This window comes from Meles meles, chromosome 10 (assembly GCF_922984935.1).
Source record: "Meles meles chromosome 10, mMelMel3.1 paternal haplotype, whole genome shotgun sequence".
Taxonomy (NCBI): Eukaryota; Metazoa; Chordata; class Mammalia; order Carnivora; family Mustelidae; genus Meles; species Meles meles.
The window spans coordinates 87,629,368-87,648,843 of NC_060075.1; the positions used below are offsets into that span (position 1 = coordinate 87,629,368).

At 39.3% G+C, this 19,476-nt stretch overlaps 1 protein-coding gene across 2 annotated transcripts in view; it reads right to left on the bottom strand.

Annotated features, from left to right (window-relative positions):
* The window catches only part of RELN (reelin), a 510,603-nt gene that overhangs the window by 99,635 nt on the left and 391,492 nt on the right, over positions 1-19,476 (bottom strand). For both annotated transcript variants that reach the window (XM_046020402.1, XM_046020401.1), the window contains exons 25-28: positions 18,345-18,550; positions 13,294-13,465; positions 12,578-12,778; positions 7,615-7,847 (exon numbers count right to left, since the gene is read on the bottom strand). In XM_046020402.1, coding sequence (XP_045876358.1) covers positions 7,615-7,847; positions 12,578-12,778; positions 13,294-13,465; positions 18,345-18,550 — 812 coding nt within the window. The remainder of the gene's footprint in view (positions 1-7,614; positions 7,848-12,577; positions 12,779-13,293; positions 13,466-18,344; positions 18,551-19,476) is intronic.

The following is a 19,476-nucleotide window of genomic DNA, read 5'->3' on the forward strand; positions in this document are numbered from 1 at the left end:
AACCTGGATTTTTCTTCTTCATTATTCTAAGTTACCTATTCCTGGCAAGTTTGCAAAATATGACCCACAATGTTTTTTACTAGGTTCAAGTATTCAGAGACTAATCACTCATTAATGCAAGTCTTAGCATACATTTGTCAGCATTAAGAAGAAGGTAAACACATCTTCAACTTTCCTCTACCCTAAGTTCTCCCATTTGGATCAGATGAGAGCATCTCTATCAACTGCCCTACTTCATGAGAGAAGAGGGCTCTGGTTGAGGACCAGAAGCATTCACAAAGGTTGAAGAATCCCACTTCTAAGTAGAATTCTAGAAGCTTTGATAATTTGATAGTGGAAGAAGAGTAAGTGAAACCCTTTGACTCATCTCTGCTTTTTGAGGTCCCTACAATTTTCATAACAATGAAAGAATCAGGATCTGGTCTGGTCAGACCAAAGAGGCACCTCCAAGTCTAAGACTCCTATAGTAGACCCAAGAAGCAGAGTTTGCGGTTAGATATTTGAGAATGTGAAAGACCTCAGGAGCTGAGCATTAAGGAATCTATTTTTAAATAAAGAAAAAAAGAACAGGGCAAATCAAAGTGATGAATTATTGGTTAACAGGGTGAGTCCTGGACATGAGGAATCATAGCAAGAAGTCCTAGCTGACGGCCCATGTTTCAAAGTAAAAGGGCAAGAGATTGTACCTAAAGAGGTACAATCTTTTAATCTCTGTTAGATGATTTTTAGGTTTTTTTTTATGATTTTATTTATTTGTTTGACATAGAGAGAGACAGTGAGAGGGGGAACATGTGCAAGGGGAGTGCGAGAAGGAGAAGCATGCCTCCTGCTGATCAGGGAGCCCAATGTGGAGCTCCATCCCAGGACCCTGGGATCATGACCTGCAATGAAGGCAGACGCTTAATGACTGACCTACCCAGGCGCCCCTAGATGGTTTTTAGTTAGTATGTGCAAATCAAAGCAAAAAAGTTTTCACCCATCATGACACAGGCAACTTTTGCTTCATTTAAATTTTTCCCAGTTATGTCTGGTTCCTGATGCCTACAGCTGCCTGTCCTACTCTCCCTTGCATTGTTTTGGAATTGAGCACAAATAATTCAGAAACTCAGGGTTGCTGGAGTAAGAGATTAGTAAGAGATTCACTAAACTATTAAGAGATTAGTAAGAGTACTAGTAAGAACTAGTAAGAGATTCACTAAAAAAACTGTAGACATGAAGAGACCATCAGAAGAAGTAGGCTAAAGTGAGGCAGGTGCTTGACTTCTTCCCTGAAGAAACAGGTGGTTTCTGATGGTTAAAGTTATCGTACCTGTTTCTTGAGATGTCTTCTAATTCCTTGCCTAAGAACTATTTTTTATAATAGGATACTTTTCATCAAACTGTTTCTAAATCTTTGCTTGAAAAACCTCTTCTTATAACCAGCAAAAATCTACTGTGCTTGGGATCCTACATGCTCCTAATTTAAACACTATGTTATAAGAGACCTGGAACTTAGAGAATTTCCTGACTCAGCACCATGAATTCATCATTCTCTCTACATTAGGGTATTTGCTGCTCACTACCGGAATGGCTTTGTCAACTGAAGCCTGAATAACTTTTATCCTTGGGCTAGTTCTTTTCTGGGTATTGATACTCCACACAGGAATAGTACAGTGGAACAATGGAGAAGGCTAGTCAAAGACAAGCAAAGTGTTATGCTGTCCACTTACAGAATGAACCTCCAATTGAATCTAGCTACAGGAACCAGAATGAGCCTGTTATCCATTCCCGTGTGCAGAACCAGGCCTCAAGTGTATCTTACCTTTATTTACTTTTCTTAAACATGAAATAACATGTAATTTTTAGGCTATAGCAACAACAACAAGAAGTGGGCCAAAGTTAAGCTAATAAGCATGTCTAGATTCCATATAGTGTGTCCTTTTTAAAGTAGAAGAGATGAAGTCTTAAAATTATTAATGCTATAACAAATGACATGGAGGACATTGGGAGATGGAGAGGAGAAGGAAGTTGAGGGAAATTGGAAGGGGAGGCGAACCATAAGAGACTATGGACTCTGAAAGCAACCTGAGGGTTTTGAAGGGGCGGCGGTGGGAGGTTGGGGAACAGGTGGTGGGTAATAGGGAGGGCACGTACTGCATGGAGCACTGGGTGTTGTGCAAAAACAATGAATACTGTTACGCTGAAAAAATAAATAAATAAATAAATAATTTTAATTTAAAAAAATTATTAATGCTATCAATGTGTGTGTGCCCATGTGTGCACATGCTATCTGTGCCTTTTCAGGGAGATACAGCAGAATGCAGAAAAATAATTTTTTGCTGAACAGCACTGAATTTATTTTGGAAAACACATTTTAAAAAGGGAGGTATCTTCACTGTAGGTCATCACCTCCTGTTGGTCCTTATTCCTCACTCAGGATCCCTTCATTCAACTGGCATTTACGAAGTACCTCTGGCATGCCAGGCATAGTGCTAGGGTTTGGTGTAGGACGGGAAGCAAAACCCAGCACAGTTCCTGTCATCACGAAGCCTGAATTCAAGTGAGGAAACACATTAGTCAAACCCCAAACAAAACCAACCAACAAAGGGTTGTCCATGTGCAACCCTGTTTACTACTGTGACTGAGAAGGACATAATGCTAGAAGAGCATCCTCGACCTGACAGTCAGGAAGTTCTGGGAAGGATCGAAGGAGATGAGGATTGGGGAAAAGACGAGTTTAATTTTATATAATTTTACTAGATATAAACCACAGTGTGGCTTGACCATTCAAATCATTGAATAAAACTTCCCCTTTGTCTTGCTTTCCCAGATGAGGAAAAACTTTTAGAAGATAAGACTCTATCTCTGACTCCTTCCCCAATTACTTTTGTTCACAGGATGCCTGAGTGACCAGAATAGGTTTCTATACCTTCCCCTTCCACCTCCACACCTGAGAACGCTGTTGTACTGGCCTCTCCAACCAAGAAGATTCCTGTGAACCTGCTTGCCCTGTGCAGAGGCGCACAAGTGACAGTGGCCATGGAGGAGATATTCTGCCGAACGTTAAACAACTGTGTTTCTAGCACATTCTTTACTGTGCCCCCAACCCCTGCCCCTGGAAATACCAACATTTTGCATTCTGCACAGGGAACCTACAGCAGGCTGTGTGACAGGACATATTGTATTGCCGGGATGTTGCTGAGTGTCAGGGATACACCAGCTTATGTCTACAGCCACCGAGGTCTCTCCTTTGTAGGTAAGAACTAAGGTAATGAGTACGAGGACAGAATGCTCCTTTGAGAAAACCACCTTAGAACTGTTTGTGAGAGAGTAATGTTCTAGTAACTATTATAAGCATGCTGCCTCATGGCAAAATCGCTCCCAATTTTAACAATTTTCACACTTAGAATTCTCAGCTTTCCAACACTACATTTGGAGATAGCGGAGCTGAACATATTGCAGAAGAAACAACAACCGCTCTTAAAGTGGAAACATATTTACTACTCTTCAGTAGAGAGCTCTTTGTCACGGATGCCATTAGCCAGCTGGCTGGATGGTGTTCAAATCAGCCAGGAAGCTGGACTCTAATGAAAACTATTTCTTCTTCCCAGGGCTGAGGTCCAAGACAATACGGATACATTGGGAGCCTCAAAATATTGGCTCACTTTGTGAGCCTGTTAAGGAAAACCTTTTAGTTCTCATATATAGCTTTACCACTACTTTCATAGCAATGCCTTGTAGTTCCCTGATATTCTAGTCATTGCAGGAAATATACACCCGTGCTGTGCCCCAGCTTCAAAGCATGCTGCACTATCTATATGGAAGAGTTGTAGTTGGGCCAGAGTTTCAGAAAAGCATTGGGGGAGGAAGGCAGTCATCTTGGTGAGGATTAGAGGGCTGCACTGCTCTGTACCCAGCTTGCGATGAGCAGAAATCAGGATGAGATGGCTATGAGGGTACCAACACAGATAAATTCTCATGGCAAAGGAAAGATGTCTCAGAGGGTGAAACCTACAAAGCAGAGATAATACCCGGGAAGAACAATAGATTAGGGAACCACTCCTAAGGAGTAGAATTTAATCAAGGCAACGTTCTTGTCCTGGACATTGCTCATGCAGAGCTCCCTATGCTCATAGGGAGCATAGGGAGTCCTAATAACAAGTATCTTTTTTAAAAAAATATTTTATTTATTTATTTGAGAGAGAGCATGAGAGGGGAGAAGCAGACCTCCTGCGGAGCTGGGAACCCGATGCGGAACTCAATCCCGGGACTCCGGGATCATGACCTGAGCCAAAGGCAGTGGCCCAACTAACTGAGCCACCCAGGTGCCCTAATAATAAGTATCTTAATGGCTTTAGTATTCCTACTGACCAGTGGCTTTTACATTTCCTATTCCCCAACCCTCAACTTTTTTTGAGTGGAAGTATCTATTGTCATTAACCTGTCAGTGTCTCACCACTGTATGTTGGATTTGGATAATCGTCTTTTTTAGTTCATAGGCCTCTAGATCATGAGAAGCCATATCCAGGCCATAGCCTGATCTGACAGAGATCATGAGATCAGTGACTTAGTGCCTGATGCTGTGATGGGATGACACTTGGCAGGTCTTAGGAGAAGAGTGAATTGAATGTATCTGGCCATGGGAGATGTCAGTCACTGGAAGTAGGACAGATTTTCATAGATTGTGACAATAATGCCCCCCAGTGAACCACACACATCTCCTTATAGATATATTCCTTGGTAGTCTGACTTTTCTGCACTTCCTGTCAGAAAGGGGAGTCTGTTTTCCCACATTCTGAATCTAGAGTGGCCTTGTGACTTGCTTTGACCAATAGCATGTGGCAAATAAGATACTTTTACTTTTGTTTTCTTGGAACTCTAGAAATACCAACTATGAAAAATACTGGGCTGAAGACGACACAGAGAGAAAGGTCCTGCTGGGCCCAAACACTGACTAACCCACTGACTAAATACAGTTCCATGATGGAACCCAGACAGAGCTGTGGCAGGACTACCCAGATAACCCACAAAACCACAAGAAAGTCAATCACTTGTTGCTTTTGTTTGGAGAGACAAGATTTGGAGAGACTGGTGGCATAGCAATAGATAACTGTACATACATCATCCTAGGCTGTACTCGGTAATATAAACAAGGAGTAAGGATGATTTTTTGAAAAGTAACGTATCTGGGTGCCTGGTGGCACAGTCAGTTAAGCATCCAACTCTTGTTTTTGGCTCAGGTCCTGATCTCGGGGTCATGATCTCAGAGTTGTGACCTCTAACTCTGAGTCAGGCTCAGCACTTAGCAGGGAGTCTGTCTGGGATACTCTCTCTCTCCCTCCCTCCCCCACTGCTCCTTCCCCTGCTTGAGCTCGTTCTCTCTCTCTCTCAAATAAATAAAATAAACTCGGGGCACCTTGGTGGCTCAGTGGGTTAAAGTCTCTGCCTTCAGCTTAGGTCATGATCTCAGGGTCCTGGGATCAAGCCCCGCATCAGGCTCTCTGCTCGCTGGGGATCCTGCTTCCTCCTCTCTCTCTCTGCCTGCCTCTCCACCTACTTGTGATCTCTCTCTGTCAAATAAATAAATGAAATCTTTAATAAATAAATAAATACACAACCAAACTCAATCTTAAAATTAAAAAAAAAAAAAGTATCTATGCACCCCTGCCTCCTTTTTCCTTCCTCTGGTTAAGAGATGATGAGATCTGGAATGGCTGCTTTGGAGCCAGAGATGAGAGTGTTGTGCTCAGAATGGCAGACCACCCTGTGGGCGCTGAACCTCTCTCTTCTGGACTGTGATAGGAGAAAGAGCTTCTATCTGGTTGAAGCCTTGTTAAGCATTTGTATCTGTTTCTCCGATAGAGTAGCTGGGCCTGTATCCTACCTAAAACACACTGCAAGTCAAATTCTTACATTTCACCAAAAAAGGCCAACCCAGCAACATCGCCACCATACATCAGATCATCTGAATCTCTCTTTAAGATACTATGAAGAACATTGGGATATAAAGACAAAAAATTACTTACACGTGGACTTAGATCCACCAACTGACAAACTCTTTCCTGGGAATAACTGGTATTTAAAGATTAGGCTTCAAAGTTTAGTACATTAACCCAGAAACTTGTACATCCTTGACTAAACAAGTTCTCTCCCGATCTGGGAAGTTTATCTACCAAAGTGTATGTCATAATTTTTGAGAGATGCACACCTAAGTATGAGGGAGGGAGAGAACATAACCAGCTTCTCTAGCTAGATGATGCACAGTGAGTTTGGTGATCAATTCAATGAACTATGTCACATCCAGAATGGTTGGAATGGAAGAACTTTATGAATAAAGCAGTCCTCTAGCTTGCTAAGCTTTTACCACTGTATCAGTCAGGATGAGATCGGTTACTCCTTGGTGACAAACTATCCCCAATCTCAGTGGCTTAACTCAACAAAAGTTTATTTCTTGCTTATGCAAGTATGTTCATTGTAGGCCAGCAAGGAAGTCTGCTCGTTGTAGACAGGGACCCAGACTGATGAAAATTACATCTCTAAACACGCTTTCAAAGGCAGAGAACACGGCAAAATGCACACGGGCTCTCAAAAATCACACATTTCATTTCCACTTACATTTTATTAGGCCATGTCAAACTTTAAAAGGTGTGAGGAAAATATAAATCCTTCTATATTCCAGGAAGGAAGCAAGCTGGAAATATTGCTGAATGGCACTAATGAATATTCCAAGCATATATTAAGCCGTGACCAGAAAGCTGTACTAGTAGATTCATATCATCTAGGCTCTGCAGAAATGCTTTGACTTAGTCACAATTTAATATTACATTCTGGGTTTCAATTAAGAAGTGTCCACTTGAAGAATGTTTCTTTATCTTTCACAAAATGATAGAGTTAAAAATCCTGGTCTCTGTGTTAGCTACTTTACTTGGCTTAAGGATACCTATGCATGCTATACATTTATTCTAGAATAATGAGAATGGAAAAAAAATTGTATCTTTTTTCTTAAAAATCAGAATGTATTTTTTTCTTTTTACCCAAACATGAGAATTAAATGACCCTGCATTTTCTCCCTTTGTCCTAGCTGCTAGAAAACTGGGTTAAATTTATTGCCCTATTAATGAAACTAATTCACTTCAAGTTTTTTTTATCCATTTATCTCATTTCTCTGTCAATTGATTTTTAATCTTTCTATTATTTTAATAGTCATTTAAAGGGATCTTTTATATTACAAGATATCTCAAATTGTCCACACAGGGAGGCATTAAATTATCCAAAATCCCTAGAAAGTCAAAATCAGAGATTATAATGACTTGCGACTCTCTTAGACTTTAACATCTTTTGTTCACGGCTGCACTCCCAATGCCCAGAATGGTGCTCACTAAATATCTATTGAGCGGATGAATCAATGAGTGTGTTTGTTTGCCAAGCACGCAGGGCTGTATGCCCACAGGCACCTACGCACACACCCTGACGTTGGGAATTTTGCCCCAGGGCTCTTTTCCTCAAGAGTCCTTTAGTGACTAGATACAGCTAGACTCTATAAACTCCTGTAGGCTACTGAAATGATGATATTGAGATAAATGTCTGCTCCCAAGAAAGAATACCTAGGGCGTGTAATAAGAATGGTCACTTTACCTGGATGCGAGAGACCTTGGAATGACAATGGTGATTCTCGTCCATTCCTCAAAGTCCCCCGTGTGATACACGGTGGGCTCACTTAGTTCTCTGGAGTTGCCTTCACATCCTTTGCCCGCAGAAGCTGGGTAACAGCCTTCTTTCACCAGAAACCAGGACATACCCGCATCATGAGAGTACTGAAGAAGTACCGGAGCAGCAGTGCTGAACTGACTGGCACAGCCTATGTTTAGCTGTCAAAGGAAAGACAGGGTTAGACAAGGTTTTGGTTCCACGTTAGCACTCAACACCTTAGGTGCTACAGCAGACAAGGCTCTTGCTGTGGAGTCTGCCTTCTATTGACGATGATGAGACTTTCTGCTCAATTCCAACAAAGGGTTCTAGAAACCTTTAGGTGACCAAGAGATGCTTTTTACGAAATGCTCGGCCAGTTGCCATTTGTGGATTTCTTGGGATTACAGGAGGGAAAATGGAAGCCTACTATCTGTGATGTTAGAGCCAGGGATAAAATCCAAGAAGCCAAGAAATGGTTTTCTTCTCTCATTCCAGGCATATAAACAGAGGGAATCAGAAGATGAAGAGCTATCCTCTTCAGGACAAGAAGGTTACCTAAAGAGAGGGCTATCTTCCCAGCTTTCAGTGGAATAAGAGTCTTTACTCTGTTTTCTTGCCAAAACTCAGTAAGAAATCATTGCCAACTTAGATCAAAGAGCTAAGTTTTTGCCACTGCATCAAAAAACCAAAATGATCCAGAAATAAAACTACTATTGTTCTGTATACTCATGTAGTGGAATGTCATCACAGAATTAACAATGTGAAAAAATTTGGAAAAAAAAAAAAAAGAAAAGCAACTTAAATCCAAATACCCTAGCATAAGTGTTTTTATTTTTTCTGTTTTCTCTTCTAAATTTTAGAAAGAAGTATGTATTTTGGTCATATAGTTGAAGTTATCACACGTCTAGAACTTTCCTTCTACTTTCTATTTAACCTGTTATTTTATTATTATATGTAGCATTGCAAAGAATGTATATTTTTTTCTTCAGTTGATCTGTTATCACCAGATAAATTTCTGGCAATAGTATCACTGAGCAAAATGTAGAAACACTTAAAATTTTTTATTTATATGTGTTCATTTTTAATCAGTTGGGTTCAAATGAATCAGTTTTACCACGCCTTTGAATATTATTCGAGTTTAAAACAGTTTCTTTCTAAATCAGTAAATGTATAAATGATTTTATTACTGTTTTAGTTGACATTTTTTGGAAATTACAAATGTCAGGCTCTTTTCCTGGTATTTATTTAATTATCTGCCATCTTATATGAATAACCTATTCATATCTTATTTCATTTGTTGGTGGGACCCACCATAGAATTTTATTGTTTAGACTATAGAAAAGAACAGTAAAATTTTATAGAAAAACCACTGAAGTAAGCACTCAAAGGAACATGATAATGACTGGATAATAAAGGATCAAGTCAAAGTCAAGGGCCGTAGGCAAATAATATTGGCCCAGAGCTCAAAAGATCAACCAGTGCATCCCTGTGACTACTGGCACCTTGATCCAATCTATCAAAAGAAGATTCTCTATTTTCCTTATTCCCATACCCACAGCTAGAAAGCATCTCTCAGAAGGGTTTGTAACTGGGTTTGTAGAAATTTTATTGTGATACGTTTAACTAAGTTTATATAGTTCAATATCAACAATATAAGCAAAGACTTGACAATCTCCGACACGTGATTAAATTCATCTAACACAAATTCCTTTTTACGCATAAGTAAGCATAGCTTTCGGTTGGTGTGTGCTGACAGTGATTACAACAGACACACACAGTCAGCTTTTTCTCATAGACCTCTTATGACTGCTGTTGTTTCTAAAGTAGGCAAATCTCAGGAACCTTCAGTTCTTGACAAGTCTTTGCCTTTTTTAATTAATCATTTAGCCTGCCTCTGAACTGTCAGTGTTTTCTAGTATTCAATTCTTGGCTTTCTTAGAATCTTTTTAGTCTATACATGCTCCCAAATCTCATTCACAATCATTATTTCAAAACCCATCTGAATATCTGTAAGTCCCAGGCCGGGCCCCTCTCCAGCTCTCTAGAAATGTCCATAACTGATTCCTACAAATTTCCCCTTCAGTGGTCTCCAGTCACCCCTTGTTCCGCAGGTCCAAGTCTGCTCTCATCATCCGCTACCCTCACACAAATCCTTCCTCTGACTGTATCTCCAATTTCAGCGACTGAAGCCAGTAGCGTGGGAGTCATTCTCAACTTCATTAGAGAACCTGTTGACTGTGGCCCTTTAACATCTCTCAGATCCATTTCCTTATTGTTATAATCCCATGCAACGCCTTAATCTGGCCTCCTCATCTCTTCCTTTGACGCCACTCTAGCATCCTTTCTTTGCTCAGAGTATATTCCACAGTCAGAGCCCCTCTCTCCGCCTCGTCCACTCCCATACCATCTTCTTTATCTTTTACCTGGATCACTGCCATAGCTCTGCCCTTGCCTCTGTCACTGCACTCTGAACAGTGTCACTAGAGGCTTTAAAAGCCTCAGTCACAGTATGTCATCCATTTTACTCAGAGTAGAACCCCAAGTCTGACCTCCTTTGTGCTACTTGTCACAAACCTTGTCACATACCTTGTTCTATGTCTTTGTGCTCTAGTCACAATGCGGCCCTTGTGATTTTCTGAACTTTTCCAAGCACACTGCGGATTCAAAGCCTCTGTACTTTTTGTTTCCTGTGCCTGGAATGTGCTTTCCCAGACAGCTGCATGAATCACCCTTTTAACTTTTATTCTTTAAAATTTTTCTATTAAGATTTTTTATTATTTATTTGACAGACAGAGACAGCAAGAGAGGGAATACAAGCAGGGGTAGTGGGAGAGGGAGAAGCAGGCTCCTCACTGAGCAGGGAGCCTGATGTGGGGCTCCATCCGAGGACCCCGGGATCATGACCTGAGGCAGATGTTGAACAACTGAGCCACCCAGACACCCCATCACCTTTTTAACTTTTACAGGTTTCAGCTTAAAAGTCTTTTTATTAGTTAGGGGACCTGACCACCCTTTATAAAATAATAGTTCACACTCTCTATTCCTATTTATTTTCATAGCCTACAACAGAGCCTGGTGCATAGTAAGGCTTTATAAATATTTGCCGAATCAATGAATAAATATATTTGTTGATTACAGCTTCTCCTCTTGCTAAGTCAACACCCATACTGCTGCCAGGATGATATCTCTAAAACAGGTATGATTCTTGCACTTAATGCATGAAAAATCTCCCATGACTCATTGCTCTTGGGTTATTATCCAAGTGCCTTAGTGTATCATATAAAGCCAATATGGATCAACTTTCTCTCTTACCTCTTTGGCACATACTTCAGGCTCCTGAAAGTTTCCCAATTATCTATTTGTACTTTCATGTATTTTCATTTATTTGCACATTCTGTTCTTTCTAACTGGAATTCTTCCCCCTCTGTTGTTCATCGGGCTAAATCTGTATTTCTGGAGACTTTCCATTTCAATCCATCCATCCATCCATCCATCCATCCATCCATCCATCGAACAGTTGTTTCTGGAGCACCTGCCAGGCATCATGCCAGGTACTCTCATAGGATCCAGAGTCTATTTCTACTACAATACTCCTGTGATAATGACTATTCTTTTTTCTGGCTCACTTGCTAGTTTCTGAGCTCCTTGAGGGCTAGGGTCATATTTTTCATGTCTATATTCCTAACAACTAGTGTTTGACAAATGGCACATGTTACCAAAAAAAAATGTACCAGCACTGTGTACAAATGACAACAAGTTCTTGTCACAGATTCTAAATAGACATTCATCATCAATTCCCAAGTGAACCATAATACATATCTACTATTAGCTAATGGCCACAATCAGAAGTTTTCTGCTGGTGTGATTTGAGAATTGAGATTTTTCTCATGCATTGTGTGTTCTTACTGGTTAAGTACTTGGAACATTTAATAATGTTTTCTTGACTTAGATTTTTTAAACACCAGAATACCATCTTGCAGACTTTAACACCTACACTATCATGATTTTGTGACTAATTAAATCAAGAAGGTGTAAGGTGAGAAACAGCACAGTATTCCAGCCAACATATTTGCTATTGCTATTATCCTGTTACCATTTTAAGGCGGTACTAACAAATTAATACCAAGGCACATACTGCTATTAATGGTTTTTTCACTGTAGTTTAGCGTCAGACTCTAAACAAGGAAGGATAACATTTCACTAATCATTTTATTTATGACTAACTTCCTTGTTTACAGACCTATGGAAATTATATTTGAAGAGCTGCCTATAAACATCTGATCTCTTTAGTAATTCCATTTGTAAATTATTTAGCATCTCCATCCTGTCATTACGTAAAGACCATGTAGTTGTGCTAGCTCATTAAAACTGCATTACTTTCGACCCCAGAGTTCACCGATGGGATTTTATTATAAACAAAATGAAATTTTGATTAGGCTTCTGAAAAAAAGAGGTTGTCAAAGTAAATACTTGCTATACATGTTGACATGTGATCACAGTGCTGAAAAACAGCAAGCTTTTAAGAGAACGGTGACAATTATGTACAGCATTACTAAATCAAAGGAAGGGCAATTGTTTGAAAGTCCTATAGTAAAACCACAAAATAACTCGTAATTCCAAAAACTCAAACTGAAAAAGAGAATTTCTCTCTTACCATTCAGAAGCGTGGGATTCATTAAGTCACAACCAGACTGGAAATCTAAAAGTCAGTTTTCAAACTGACCAGCTTTTCTCCTGGTGGGTAGGGCTAACTCGGGAGCTCTGCTGTTCTAAGACTGTTGAACCTCTGTTCAGGTGGGTCCCTTCCTTCAGAGAGTTGGAAAGATTTGTATCCTTTTGATTTCACCTAAGAGTCTGGAAGATGTCCTGTTTTTTGACCGACTCTGGGAAGAGACCTGTGCATAAATACCTTGAACTGTAGCACATATCCAGGTTTCAAAGTCAAATCTCGAGTTACAGCAAATCGATCCCCGTCTGATTTTCCAAATACCATGGCTGATGGCGTGGCAGAGCAGAAAGTTTCATTTTTAACCATTCCTTCATTAGCCAACATCAACCACACGCTCATCTGATTCATCGGGTAATCAAAAGCTGGCTTCTCATAAAAGTTCTAAGAGGAACAATATAGACAAGGCAGAAAGGCAATTGGATAGCTTTGAAAACAAGAAAGAAACTTTTAGTTCATGATATGCAGGTACCATTTGTATTTCCAGAAAAATACAGCAGAATCTCTATATTATTTTTTTACTGCCACAGACCTTTTTCCCTGATGATTTAACAACTGAAAATATTTTGTCTCTGTATATCTAATTTTATAAACACAGGAATAATCATGCTTAATGTCTTGGCCAGACTTTCTAGTCTTTCCCACCCTCCCTCCCTCCCTTCCTTTCTTTCTTCCTATTTATCTATTTATCTATATAATCTGCGAACTGGCAGCATAGAGAGATAACAGAACAATTAAGAGCAAACCAGAAAAGTAAGTACAGACACTAAAAATTTACTTTACTTATAAAACTTAGATTCAAGGGTCAAGCATTGAATCTCTGGGGGAAGTGAGAAGTTCTTTAATCCCATCTATTCTCACAATCCTGTCTTCTTGGAGCTCAGGCATAAGAAAGATACCTGAGGTAAAGTTGGGTTCACAATCGGGATGACCTGCTTTTGCTTCTCTGACAGGATGATGATGTCATCGACTGCCCACTGGTCGTAGCCCTCCCCTGAGAACACAGGCTGCCACCAGCGAAACCTGGTGCAAGGAGTCTTAGCAGCCGCTGGGAGCTCCAGGTAGACGAATCTGCACAAAAGCAAATAATTTATGGCTGGGAAAGGAAAAGCTGGTTATTAGCAGCTCTTAAAATAACAAGAGTAGCAACAAGAGAAAGTTTAGTTTTGTTTGATCTCTGGATTGTTTTGAAAGTTTTTTTTTTTTTTAAGATTTTAATTTATTTATTTGAGAGGAGAGAGAGCGAGAGAAGGAATCAGGAGAGAGAAGCAGACTTGCTGCTGACACGGGGCTCGATCCCAGGACTCTGAGATTATGACCTGAGCCGAAGGCAGATGCTTAAGTATCTGAGCCACCCAGGGGCCCCCAAATTTTCCAAGTTTAGACACATCAAGAAAGTTTAAGTGCCTTAGTCCTTGTCATGTTTATTCCATTTGGAATTGTATCTTTTGGAGGCAAATATTTCTCTAAATTTGATTTATGGAACAGTCTTTTGATTACCATGACAATGGCATCACATTTCTAAGAAAAACATGAAGAAACTGTTCCTTTGTATGTTTTTACATTAAAATAGCATTAATTTTTTCCAAAGCAGTTCTAACTGTGTGTTAATATGAATTAAAAATGAAACAGAAAATCACCCATAATCTTCTGCCTGGGGTTGACCTCTGTTAACGTTTTGATATATATCGTGAAAGCATGTAATCTTTTACATACGTGAGATATATGTAAAATATAGTTTTTATTTCAGTTTAAAATTTCATATTATATCATAAGCACATTTTCATGTCAGTGTATTTATGATTTTATTTGTCACAGAGAGAGAAAGAGAGAGAGAGAGGGTGCACAAGAAGGTGTAGGAGTAGAAGAAGAGGGAGAAGCAGACTCTTCACTGAGCAGGGAACCCAATGCTGGACTTGATCCTAGGACTCTGGGATCATGGCCGGAGCCAAAGGCAGATGCTTAACTGACTGAGCCCCCCAGGCATCCCTAACTATTTTTTACGATTATTTTACTGTCTACATATTTTCATGACACAGACATACTATTGTTTATTTTACTTTTCCCTGTTTTAAATAATTCTGTAATGAAATTTTTTTTTAAAGATTTTATTTATTTATTTGACAGACAGAGATCACAAGTAGGCAGAGAGAGGCAGGCAGAAGAGGGGGCAGAGAGCCTGATGTGGGGATCGATTCCAGGACCCTGAGTCGTGACCTGGGCCAAAGGCAGAGGCTTGACCCACTGAGCCACCCAGGTGCCCCTTTAATGAAAATCTTTATGCATAAAGCTTTACCTACACCTCAGTTTCTTTCTTTCTTTTTGTTTTTAAAAGATTTTATTTATTTGAGAGAGAGATAGCAAGAGAGGGAACACAAGCAGGGGGAGTGGGAGAGGGAGAAGAAGACTCCCTGCTGATCAGGGAGCCCGATGCGGGGCTTGATCCTAGAACCCTGGGATCATGACCTGAGCCAAAGGCAGATGCTTATTGACCAAGCCACCCAGGAGCCCTTCTCTGTTCATTTCTTTAGGGAAGACTCCTAAAATGGAAGTATCAGAGTGAATGAACTAGTCATGTTCAAGGCTCTTGCTTTTACCAAATTTCCTCCTGGAAAAGTCCTACCGTTTGCAGAAACACAGGAGAGGACCTGTCTTGGTGCTCCTGTGTGTAGACAACACTGCTGTTATCATTAAGAAATGACCACCAGACTGTTGAAAAATGATATCTCTTTTAGTGCAACAGAGTTTAGCTATTATTCATATTTTATTAAACCTCTAGGCTTCCTCTTTTGGAACATCAACTCAGTTCTTTTACCCATTTTTTAAGCTCTTCATAGGAACACCAGCCCTCTGTTTCTCATTATCAGTGGCAAGTATTGTCTCAGTTTTTTTTCTTTCACTGTTTTCTGTTTTCTTTGACAGAGATGTGTTATGTGTGTATGTAGTTTTATGTCTGCAGGTAGTATATTTCTATATGAGTAGCCCTTTTCTCTGTTAATTCTTCTATGGAATTTGTGTTTAGGAAGTTTAAATCTCTTTCTAAGATCACATACTAACCTAAATGTTTAAGTCTTTAATCAGTCTTAAACAGTTTTTGATGGGGTCAGGTAATGAGCTAAGAAGATAATTTTCCCCAAGAGCCTACCCATTTTTTTCTAACACCACTTGACCGAATAACAATTTTTCATTGATAGTTCATGGTCTCGTTTTAATACACATTTTTTTTTTTACATATATGTGAGATGACTTCTAGGTCATGCATTTGGCTTCATTATTTGCTCTGTCTATCCATGCACTATTTAAATTATTTTGGTTATATAATGTGTGTTTTAATATCATGTAGGGGATTTCTTTTTTTTCCCAAAAGTTCAAGCTATTCTTGCCAGTTTATATTTCTAGATCTAAAGTTCCCCAAAACATACCACTAAGATTTTCACTGGAATTGTATGAGACAAAAATTAAGAGACATCTTCATATCACAATATTTAGTTTTCCTATCCAGAGATGTTGTATTATTTTCCATTTATTTGTTTTCCTTTGTATCTCCGAGGGAAGTTTTGTAGTTCTTCTTTAGAGAGATGCTCAGTACTATTGGTTAAAGTTATTCCTTATATTTATTTGTCACCACAAATGGGGTCTTTTTCTGATATTCCCCAGCTCAAAATTTCCCCGCAATTTCAGTGTCACAGAACTCTTTGAGAATGTGGTGAAATATTTTGGTTCTAAAGAAGAATTTCCATAAATAAAAGATGAATATTTCTGAAATTTGAAGAAACTATTGAAGTTTTGTTAGTCTCTATAGTAATCTAGTCACTTTACTGAATGTTGACTAACTTCCCAATTGACCATGACAATGTTTGGAAAAAATAATTTGAATTATTTTAAATTGTTGTTTAAACTAGTTTGGCACCATTATCAATTCCCTTTGTCCTGTCCTGGGGGAAATCTCACCTGGTTCTGCCTCACAAATATTGTTTCCGACATTCTCCCTAGAGGTTATGGCTCTCGTTTTTCCCAGTTTCCTCCCCTCTGGTTTCTGCCTCTCTCTGTGTCCCTTAGAAGAAAAGTTTTTTGTTAACTGTCTACATATTCACTTATGTTATATAATGAAAAGTTATGTTACCTTTAAATGACTCAGTGTTTTAAAACAATAAACTTAGGAACCTTCCAGCTACAAAAGAGCTGTATGTTATACAGTATGTTCAAATATATTTAATTTGTAAGAACTGATGTATATAGGTTTCGATAATATTTTTCTTCAGTAAAACAAGGTTCAGTTGTAAAATGCAAAACAAGACTTGACACAGCTGAGGGCCAACATATAAAGAAAGATTCTGGGGGCGCCTGGGTGGCTCAGTCGTTAAGCGTCAGCCTTTGGCTCTGCTCATGATCCCAGGATCCTGCGACTGAGCCCCACATCGGGTTCTCTGCTCAGTGGGGAGCCTGCTTCTCTCTCTCCTTCTGCCTGTTGCTCTGCCTACTTGTAATCTCTTTCTCCGTGTTAAATAAATAAAAACTTAAAAAAAAAAGAAAGATGCTGTCTTTATGTTGAAGTGCAAATACAAAGATTATAAAACAGAATACTCTAAAAGTGATACCTGTGAATAGATTTTAATGACATATAAATATAAAGTATAAATGTCGAATTTCAAAATGCTACATATTTGTAAAATAACTAAATTTAAATATAGAAAAATATTGTGATTGCCTGGTATAGGTATTAGTATTAAACATGAGGTATTTTCCCAAACTCCTTAACTGTCATTGTTTTTATTTATTACATATATTCTTCATCCATGAAAATGAAGGTGGGGATGAGCCAATAAAAAATTTTAGGAAAAATCTCGGGGTGCCTGGGTGGCTCAGTGGATTAAGCCGCTGCCTTCGGCTCAGGTCATGATCTCAGGGTCCTGGGATCGAGCCCCGCATCGGGCTCTCTGCTCCGCAGGGAGCCTGCTTCCTCCTCTCTCTCTGCGTGCCTCTCTGCCTACTTGTGATCTCTCTGTCAAATAAAAAAAAAAAAATTTTTAGAAAAATCTGAGCCCCACAGATATTTTGTTTACCATTAGCTCTGGTGCTATATGAAAACTTTAAATAAAATCTATCTTGCTGTTAAATCTAACCAATGAACACATATATTTATGTGGTAATATATAGATGTATGTTTATATTCTCTCTATATAAATAATTTTGCTTTATACATATTTTTATGTTTTTATTTTCATACATTACATAAATTTATATTTAATACATATTTAATTTTATAATAGTTTATTATATACAAATAACTTTATATATATAATATATGGTTTGTGTATATTTCAAAAACCTGCAGATGGGAAAAGTGAGTTTTCTGTAGGAAAATTGGTCAACTGTTCTATTTTTCCCCAGGTCATGATTTTTCTTAAGTTCTTTAAAGAATTCAGCCATGAAAACAAGGGCTTTTTGTCCAGAAACAAATTAAATGAAAAAAATATTTTAAAGATTTTATTTATTTATTAATTTGACAGAGAGAGACACAGTGAGAGAGTGAACCCAAGCAGGGGGAGTGGGAGAGGGAGAAGCAGGCCTCCCGCCAAGCAGGGAGCCTGTTGCAGGGCTTGATCCCAGGACGCTGGGATCATGACCCAAGTCAAAGGCAGACACCCAATGACTGGGCCACCCAGGAGCCCCTTAAATGAAATTTTTATCTGCTGGGCCATCATTTATGTCAGGCACTTATGAATTTGTCTACTTCTTTCTTTCTTTTTTTAAAATTTTTTCTTTTATTTACTTATTTTCAAATTTTCATTTTTGTACTATGTTCAGTTAGCCGACATATAGTACCCATCAAAAGTTTTCGATGTGATGTCTCCTTTTGTAAGAGTTAGTGACATTTTAGAAACAGCACAACAAAAATGCACTCTTTAGCCTTCCTGGGAACCACCAGGAGGCCATCCGGGGCAGTTACCTGGGTTTGCTGAAGTCTGAGAAGTACATCTCTGCCAGCAGGTGCCACTGGATGCCCCCGTTGTTGCTGTATTGAAGGAGGACGCCCTCCTCTCTGCTGTCTGGCTTGTTGCACGCAGCACTCTCTCCGCCAATCTGAATGTAGAACTGGACAAAGTCCACCCAAGATGTATCCAGATCCCAGCTCACCAGCTGTCTTTTTCCAGCCTTCCCAAAAGACGTAAGAATCACAGAGTCAATCATCTGGGAGCTCTTTGGCATTTTGCTGTTTCGGTTTCAAGATCATACAAACATCCTAGCACCCCGGGGAGATGATTTTGTCCCCACTTACTGTTGAGAGGCACGAGTCACACCATTTAATCCTTTGCTTTGGTTATGAAAACTGTTCCTGCCTACGTTTGATTGGTCTCTGCATCATTGACTTCCAGACTTGGTTATGAGACCCTTGGGAACTGCTTATCATAGAAAGAGTATTCAAAAGTCTTTAAAAATAAGGCAAAATTAATTTTAATTAAAACACCCCCTCTATTTGCTTTGTAAATCTCCTCCAGGCAGAGTAGCAGAGAAGAAAGACCATCTACTTTGAAATCAGTTGGAATTGGGTTGGAATTTCAGCCCATTATTCATGTTGTTCACTAGCTATGTGACCTTTCTGAGCTTTTTTTCCCCTCAATGATACAATATGGGTAATAACACCTTCCTTATAGGGTGCTGCAACAATTAGATGAAATACATGTCACACGTAATTTGCTTAGCATGTGGCATTGCTGAGGAAACATCCTCTCCACGGATACACCCTGACCCCCTCCTCCTTGGGAATTAAAGTGAAACTGGCAAAATAGGAACTTCTTGAGTAAAAGACAGAGTACTCAAGTTCCAGGACTCTCTGGCTCTTTCTTGGAAACAGAGAGGTTGGGAGGGATCATTTCAATAAGTTTTTGTGACTATGAAATGGTCTTTGTGTTTTAAAAATGTGAAAAATTTCCTCAAATTCAGCAACTTGCTTCCTCTGCTCCATGTGTCCCCTACATGTCATAGCCCTGTTGTGAGTAAATGGGTTCATGCTAATGGGACGGAAAAAAGGTTTGCTCATGAGATTCCAACGCCCAAACAGATAGGGCCAAAACTAATCC